The sequence below is a fragment of the Lactuca virosa genome, chromosome 8, assembly GCF_052849685.1.
Source record: "Lactuca virosa cultivar CGN04683 chromosome 8, Lactuca_virosa_CGN04683_v6, whole genome shotgun sequence".
In the NCBI taxonomy this organism is placed as follows: domain Eukaryota; kingdom Viridiplantae; phylum Streptophyta; class Magnoliopsida; order Asterales; family Asteraceae; genus Lactuca; species Lactuca virosa.
The window spans coordinates 22,153,281-22,162,026 of record NC_136433.1 but is presented as its reverse complement, the minus strand read 5'-3'; the positions used below and the strand labels follow the sequence as shown (position 1 = coordinate 22,162,026).

Below are 8,746 nucleotides of genomic sequence, written 5' to 3'. Positions count from 1 at the left end.
CCATCAAAATGTGATATTGGTCCTTCTATCCCTTCCATGAAAGAATAATGATGTTTTAATGGAATATTAAGTTAGGGTTTTAGTTTTTAGACAATTTCTAGCCATGGAAATTCATAAAGGTGGAAAATTTTTGACTTAGAATGATTTTTTGGGTCTAGATCTGAGTTTGGATGAAAAATTCTTTAAGGAATATGCACTTAATGAGAAGAAATGGATCCAGACGGAGTACGTTGGGCGTACCAAGAGGTACGCTTTGCGTACTGGGCTAGACCCATGTCGGTTGGAAGAGTCGCGACTATGCCCAACGTAGTGACTGAGTACGCGGGACGTACTTAGTCTTCTTTGAATTCCCTTGACTTTTTTACTTTTTGAATTTGACCGTTGACCAGGATTTTGACCAAATGTGATCTAGGGGCATTTTGAGTATTTTGAGTGGTAGTTTGAGTTTTAGGCCCTGGTATTTGTGTAGGTGATCAGTAGAGGAAATATTCGGAGCAGTGTTTGGTGAAGCTATCTTTTCAAACTGTAAGATAAGTTTTCTCACTGTACTTTTGGGTCGAAGGCACCAATGTTGACCCAGTAGGTTGTGTATCCTGGTTTATAATGTTGTTATGCTATAGTGATCTGTTAAGATCTGCATGATTATCTGTTTGTTGTTATATGTTTTATTTGTTGTATATGTCGACATAGTGTGGTTGGGGTGAGGCAATATTGCTCTGTGCGGAAGCCAACAAACTCGAGAGCAAGCTAGACATAAGTTATGGGTCAGAAAGGGCAAGTCAGACTTATGATGTGGGCTCGGGAGCAATCCAGACATGAGATGTGGGCCAGAAAGGCAAACTAGACTATGTTGTGGGCTCAGTGGTATTCCAGCCTGATGGCTGTGGACCCAGTATGCATGCTATTATATGTTTGTGTGGTGGTATTTTGGGGAACTCACTAAGCTTTGGCTTACGATTTAAGCGTTATGTTTCAGGTACTTCTAATGATTGAGGCAAAGCGAAGGCGTGATCGTACATATCCTTCAGTGATATGCTTGGGATATTTTATGATACACTCATTTTGGGATATTTGTATTTGATACTTGGTTTTTGACTTGAGTTTTGATTGGGCCTTGGCCCAGGGTAGCAATTGACTTAGGGGCATCATATTTTCAATTGTTGTTATGAGTATGTTCATTTTATTTGAGCCAAATTTAACAGTTTGTTAAACATTTAAGCCCAACTAGAAACTAAAGGGCACGAGAACAAGCATCCATAAAAAAGAACGCATACGTCATCTTGGTAATATCTAACCTCGTAGTCTCGCACGCCTAAATCAAAATCAAGGAGTCAAATATAAGACGACGAGGAAACTGTAATATAAACACTCCTAATTCTGATTAGGCTAGAGAGAGTGGTGGTTAGCTTAGCATGATGCCACGTAAGATTTTTTGAAGGCACCTAAGCATTTGCCAAAAAAAAACATGTCCACCTTGTAAAAGTTAAGAAGTGGTGGTGATGTCATTTAAATAGGTTTGATTTTGAAAAAAGAAAATAGAGAGACCACCAATAATAGCCTACTTTCCCCCTTTGTCCCACCTCTCTCTTCTCGTTGGCGGGACGGCAAGGCTTGCTTGGCGAGCTCCTTTGCGAGAGCCAAGGGGCGGTGTTGGCGTGAGCTTAGCAATGCTTAGCACCTCCCACTCTGTCTAGTCTTATTGATGTTGTTGTTATCCTTCGCTGCTTCTCCATTAATCCTTAAAACAGACTTCCGATTTTTTATATTAACCTAATCGATTATCAGTGAAAGTTATGTATTTCTTATTTTTGATATAGTTATGAGTTCTTCTGATTTTTTATTTCAACCTAATCGGCTATTAGTGAAGCTTCTAGATTTCCGATTTTTGATATAGTTCTATGTTCCCCTTCTCGGTTTCTGATTTTTGAATTCTGAGGTTTTTGATTTTTTGTTTTGATTTTCTAGTTGATAATTTACTTGATTTCTGAGTCTGAGATCTAAATTTTGTTTATTAAATACCAGTTTATGTTTTGTTTACTTCACTTTTCATATACTAATAGTCTTTATAATATATATTTATTTCAATAGTTTAGTGATTTTCTCAATGCTCAATATGAAATACTTCTTTTTGGGGAAAATTTTATTCTAATAAATTTAGCATTTCCTTCCTCGAACGTATTTGGCAGGGCAGGCTCCTTTCTTTAGAATTTTATTGGTAGGATTTAAGTTTTGTTCTTCATTAGTAATTTGTCAATATTGAATACTTTTTAGCCCTTTGTTCTTTAGTAATTTCTTTTACCTGATAAATTTATTTCGGCTGTTCTAAAAAAAATGTAAAAGTAATTCTGGCTTAGATTTAGATATAAAGTCTCGCTTATGAGATTATTTATATAAAAATGTTTGTTGATTTTTTCTTTTAGTAATTCTATTCCATTGGGGCATAATAACATTTTTCGCCCTCTTGTTATAAACATAGGAAATAAATGGTATTTGTAATGGTAATAATGCATTCGCGTAATCGCATTTGGCTTGCTACCAAATAGAAACTTCTTTTAATTTCCTAAACAATTAATATAGTTAATACTAATACAAAAAAAAAATTAAGAAAAAAAAAGTGAAAAGCATTGATCAAGAAATAATATTTTATTGAATAAAACTCATGCAACATGTTGTAAACACTTTGATATACCTTCAATACCATATTTGTTTTAGCTAACAAATTTATTTTCTCATTAGACCTGATTAGCGTATCATAAAGGCGAATAGGGCTGTTCACTATTCGGATAAAACCGAATTATCCAATCAGACAATTTGGATTGGACTATTCGGTTTGGTTATTCGGATTTTTGGATTGATTTTCAACAAAACCGAATTATTATTTTGGATTTCGGATTGATTTTTGTTTATAAAATAAGAAGCAGATAGTAAAAAAAAACCAACATTAATGTGTTTTATATATATATATATATATATATATATATATATATATATATATATATATATATATATATATATATATATATTAGTTTAGTAATTTAATTTTTCGAATAGATTCAAAATATTTCACACAATAAAAAACCTTAATTTTCATAAATTCTTAAAAGTTTTTTATCTATAAAATATTAAATTAGAATATATTTTTAGTAGTTGTTTATAAATGTTAAACCACAACTAAATAATTTGTTTTTGTTTCTTCTATAACATTAGATAATATTCTAAATATATGTGGTTTTAAAATGTTTCGGGATTTAAAAACCGAATTATAAAACCGATCCAACCGAATTGTAATTTGGTTGGATCGGATTGGATTTCAATTTAGTATGGATTATTTGGATCTATGATTTGAAAACCGAAATAAATTTGGATTCACATGATTGGATCGGATCAAACCGATCCATCCAAACGAACACACCTAAAGGCCAACCCACAAAACTTATGACAGGTGACAATTCACAAACCACAGATTTTTATTAAATATATCCACTAATTTAAATCTGCAGAAATGGAGTTATTAAAGCTAGAGCTTGGAATGGCTTCATGCATTAAGCTTTGGTACCCATCCAGCAATCACATATTCTTCAGCAGCTTTGGTTTTCTCGAACGACTCCAAAGCAAACAAAGACTGCACCAAATAAATCATAAGTTTTTATGCACATGATTTTAAATAAATAAATAAATAAGAATCATATTTATGTGAATTCTTTTACCACTCAAAAGTTTGTCAATACAATGTTTTAATGGTTTATGGCTGGCATTGGTTATACTTTTATATTAGAAAGAGACGAAATATGTTCAAAATAAACAACCTCTCTTATACGTATTCTTAAGAGTATATCTGAATTCTGATAATAATATAAATTAATATTAAGTTTTTGCAATGTTATATATCTGAATTTTGTAAAAAAAAATGTGACAATACCTTTGTGTAGTTACGCACATGAATCAAACTTTCAGGAATAGTCCACTTCTTGAAATGAGGAAGAGCCACCTCAAGGTGGTAAAGCTTTGGTGCCAAACTCAAATCAACGGCTGTGATCTTTTCTCCATTCACATAAGGCCCCTAATAATATGTTCAACCTACAACTTAGTTCTCATTCTAGCAAAATAAAAATTGTAATAGAAAAACAAACAATCATCTAATTTTTTATTTATAAATCTTACATGATTCTTGAGGTGTTCTTCCAATGCCTCCAATTCATCAAGCAAAGCTTGCTCTGTTCCATCATTACCATCCTCGCTCTTTAAAAATGTCACAAAATTTGAGAAAATCTCCGATCCCCTAAAAGTTCACATGACAACTATAATTGATTGAATTATATAATAGACAGTGGTCAATTTGACTTTTTGTAGTTGTACATGATGATTATGATTAACTGACAAATTCATCAAAGGTCAATTTGACAAGAGAAATTCAACTGGACAACTATAGTCAAGGACTCAAGGTGCAAGTAATAAATAATGAAGTATCTTTATAATAAAATACTGCAAGCGTCACAATATAAACAAGTACTTGATTTCAACAACATGGAGAATTGAAAGAAGAATAAAAAAAGACTCCATTGCTTTATATATTATTAATTTATGACCAAATGAAAATATGAGTAAGTAATAAACAATCAAATCAATTTCTATGCAATCAATTTATCCATTTATTATCTTATCAATTTAGGTTGTGACTTGTGATAACGATAAAGAAAGGGATATCCATTTAACTGATTTGTCTGCATTCAGCAATCCGATTTTGCTTTTCTGTTGATCAGATAAACTAAGGAAGAATTGGTCTTAGTCTAACTTTTCCTTCTACACACACAATCCACAGATTATAAAACTATAGATACAAAAACCAAGGTGTTTAGCATTTCCATTAGCGTGTGTTTTGCATTTTTGACACACACACAAACACACAGAGAGAGAGAGAGAGAGAGAGAGAGAGAGAGAGAGAGAGGGAGAGAGAGAGAGAGAGAGAGAGAGAGAGAGAGAGAGTACACAGAGGCGAGTTCAGGTGGAGAAGAAAGTGAAGGTTCAGGGAACTTCTCTTCAATCAGACTCACAATAGCATCAGAATCAGAAATCCATTTGTCATCGAATTTTATCAACGGAACTTTCCCATTTGGATTCACTTCAAGAAACCTACAGAAACACAAAAAAAGATCATGTATTAAACCCCTACCAACAAAAAAAAAACACATTTTTCTTGGATAAATTCAAGATTCTTAAGAGAATCAACATCACCATTCGGGTTTGCTGTCCAGATTAATAAGACGGGTTGTGTAGGTGACCTTCTTCTCTTCCAGTGTCAAAAGAACCTTTTGACAAAATGGACCTAAATTCATACAAAAAAAAACCCACAAAACTGAAAATCAAGAAATCTTGCTAAAATGAAATCTCAAGGAATCATAGAGAGAGAGAGAGAGTGAATTACAGTCTCCAAGAATATCAGGAGCACCGACAGCGGCTTTGCAACAGATCTCAATCGCCATTAAAAGTGAAACTTATGATTTGCTGTTTGTTCTAGTGAATTGGGTGAGTTGTGTGGATATTTATGCAGGACTTGGAGCGCATACTGTCGTTGATTGTCGACATAACCCGATGAAGGGAAGGGATGTTTCATATGCTCCATAGCGAAACGGGACAATTGAAAGATTCACGTTTAACAAACCAAAAGGCATAATCGAAAAGTTAAAGAAAGAAAACGGACACCCACCCTATCTAGTTTCTAGAACAAGCAAATGACTCGTTAAACAGATAGTGTGTGTGTGTGTGTGTTCATCGATTAAGAACACCATCTAGCATTAGTTCGATTTTTGTTCTTTCATTTAAAGAATGGAATGGGAAGGTAAAATTAGGAGATTATGTGATGTGTTGTATCAAAGGAAAACGACGCGGTGCAGATTAAGACGTGTGATTCTATGGCCAGAAAACTTACTGCTGGATTTAAGTATTCTAGTGAAGACATTTCGTAAAATGTTTTTAAGGATGTTCAAAGGAAAACTACTAACATATGATGTATTTTCTAGAAGATAGTTTGGTGATCCGAATGGTAGCTGTGTAAACTTACACCGAGTGGGCAGCTCGTAAGATACTTGAGACCAATTCGAAAAATACTCGAAATCGACTAAGTATATGCAGCTTGCGAAGCTCGCGAGCTTAATCGAGTTTAGTTATATTTATACTTTTACCCTTTATTTTATTCATATTTTGTATAATCGAGCCGAGTTGAGTCGAATTCACAAACTTAATTGTATTTCTATTTCAATTTAATATAATTTTATCATTTTAATAATTAGTCGAGCCCGGCTCGAAAGTGTCGATTACTTTATATATCAAGATGGAGCCCGATTTGAAATAGAGGCTCGAGTTGAAATCCAGTTGATTTTCAAGCCCGAGTTTTTTAGTCGAGTCAACTTTCAAGCTCGATTACACCCTATGTAGTTGTATCCCCAATCTTTAGAGCAATGTCATGATAACTCAAAGTTGTGGCATCACCGATTGGGTCACATGAGCAAGAAGGGAATGTCGATTTTGAGTAAACAATGATTACTTGGTGGAGATGTAACTAGTAAGATAAAGTTTTGTGAAACTTTTATCAAACGAAAGCAACATATGGTGAAGTTCAGTTATAGTTAACAAACAACCACCAAATAAATCCACGAGTATGTTCACTCAGGTTTATGGTGACCCTCACTGGTGAAATCATATGGTGGACGCTCGTATTTTATGATGCCCATTAATGACTTCTCGAAAAAGGATTTGTTGTATTTTTAAAAATGAAAGACAGTGTGTTTGGGTGGTTAAAGGAGTGAAGGATGCGTAAGAGAAAACGGACATGAAAACATGTCAAAACATTAAAAATGGATGATTTATTAGAATTCTATAATGCACCATTTAATGACTTCTAAGAAAGGAAAGCATATTGAGGCACCGCACTGTACGATACACACTACAAACAAAAATGGGTTGCAGAACGAATGAACCAACCATTAATACAGCATGTAATATGTATGTTTGTATTTGTTGATTAGCCGAAGCAATTTTGGGCAATAAATATTGCTTGCTAATTGGTAAAAGATCTTCAATCAACTGTAGTTGAATTTAAAGACTCCTCAAAAGGTTTGTTTTTGTAAACCTTTTGATTATTCTGGTCTGTGTATATTTATTGTCATGTTAATGATGGTAAACTGAAGTAGAGGACTAGGAAATGAATAGGTTTAGGATAAGCAGTTGGAGTTAAAGGTTATATCAATTGTGGTGTACTATAGAAAAAGGAAACTCTAAAAAATATTATTACTAGAGATGTTACCTTTTATGGATCTAGTATATCGATCATGGATGAGAGAATACGAGTCTTGAAAGAAAAAAATGATTGTGGTGATATGTAGAAGGTAGATTAAAACAGACTCCTAATAGAGTTGTAGTATATGATGAACAACATATAAATGATGACCATTCTAGATGAATGAAGTAATGCAATCACTAGAGAAAAAAAAACTGTTAGGATCGAGACACTTAACACCCGACTCTAAACACACACACAGCTCACGAAAAACAAGAACACAAGGATGAACATGAGAGATTTAACGTGGTTCGGTCCTTCTCTGACCTACGTCCACCGGTAACTAGGAATTTACATTTCTTGGTGCTAATCTGCACTCTTTCTGTGTTACACTAGATACAAGTTTTACAAATGAAAGGAAGAAGTTTATTTATAATATTTTGAGTCGTAAGCTTTTTCTTCCATTCACATACATGTGAAATTGATAAGGCCACCATTGTTGAAATTCTGCAGCCGTAACAATTTTTCCATGTTCACATGAGAGTCCTTTTTCCTGCCACTGCTTTTGACTAACCCAATGGCTTCACATTCAACAATCTCCCACTTGAAGCCACGAAACAATCTTCACCATTGCTTCAACTGTGTATCTGTATTTCTGTAAAAACTTTTGATCTTGACTCCTTCCTAGTTACCCTGGCCTTCTCTTCAATTTACCTGAAGGCTAGTTGAAGCTTCCGTTAGCTCTAACACATCAGTCATGGCTAAGTCTGCCACTGAACTGTTCTCTGTCTCCACCGGCTCCCACTGAAATGAACTGCCCGATCCTGGAACATCCTGAGAACAAACGACACTCTCCATGTGAAGCAGATAATCTGGAGAGACTTTTACAGATGGAATACTGGTTCTCTTAACCCACTGTGTTCTGGGTATTCTAGCTGAAGCACAGCCCTTGCTCCCACTGCTATGAATGCCCTTGACTGGTTTTTCTGAACCGTTCCAAACACGTTCAACCTGAATCTGACATGTGACTCTGGGTTTGCCATCTGCAAAGCAAACCTTCTTCTGTCCACGAGACTCTATGAACCGGATTTTGTTTTTCTTCTGAACTGGGACGGTTACTCCCTCAGACGGTAAACTGACCATATATAATGAACCCCTCTTATGTCCACGAGCTATCACAAGATTTCTTTTGACAACCTTCCACTGCCCATTCCTGAACTTAACCTCGTGTCCCCGTTCATCCAACTGCCCAACAGAAATCAACTGTTTCTTCAGACTTGGAATTACCCGGACATCCTTCAAATTCCATGGACCGACTGGAGTCTTCAGATCTAAGTCACCTATGCTCGTCACATCAAGAACCTCATCGTTCGCCAGTCTTACCTTACCAAAATCCCCTTCTTTCAGATTCCGCAGTGCTTCACGGCTGTGGGTAGCGTGAAATGAAGCACCCGAATCCATAACCCAGGAATC

At 35.0% G+C, this 8,746-nt stretch overlaps 1 protein-coding gene across 1 annotated transcript; it reads right to left on the bottom strand.

Annotated features, from left to right (window-relative positions):
- Window positions 1–3,341: 3,341 nt before the first annotated feature.
- On the bottom strand, window positions 3,342–5,607 carry LOC145130131 (glutathione S-transferase DHAR2-like). The gene is made up of 6 exons (XM_079064978.1): window positions 5,423–5,607; window positions 5,233–5,323; window positions 4,987–5,130; window positions 4,162–4,279; window positions 3,920–4,060; window positions 3,342–3,622 (listed from the first exon to the last, which is right to left on the bottom strand). Exons 1-6 carry the CDS (start codon window positions 5,478–5,480, stop codon window positions 3,536–3,538), a joined length of 639 nt encoding a protein of 212 aa, XP_078921104.1. The 5' UTR covers window positions 5,481–5,607; the 3' UTR covers window positions 3,342–3,535.
- Window positions 5,608–8,746: the final 3,139 nt, after the last annotated feature.

What these genes read in the sequence shown, in the direction of transcription:
- LOC145130131 (XM_079064978.1), bottom strand. Translation starts at nt 5,480, where the DNA reads ATGGCGATTGAGATCTGTTGCAAAGCCGCTGTCGGTGCTCCTGATATT. An exon ending in CTGGACAGCAAACCCGAATG is followed by an intron (nt 5,131 to 5,232) that starts GTGATGTTGATT and finishes GTGTTTCTGTAG; the next exon opens with GTTTCTTGAAGTGAATCCAA. An exon ending in ATGTGCGTAACTACACAAAG is followed by an intron (nt 3,623 to 3,919) that starts GTATTGTCACAT and finishes TATTTGGTGCAG; the next exon opens with TCTTTGTTTGCTTTGGAGTC.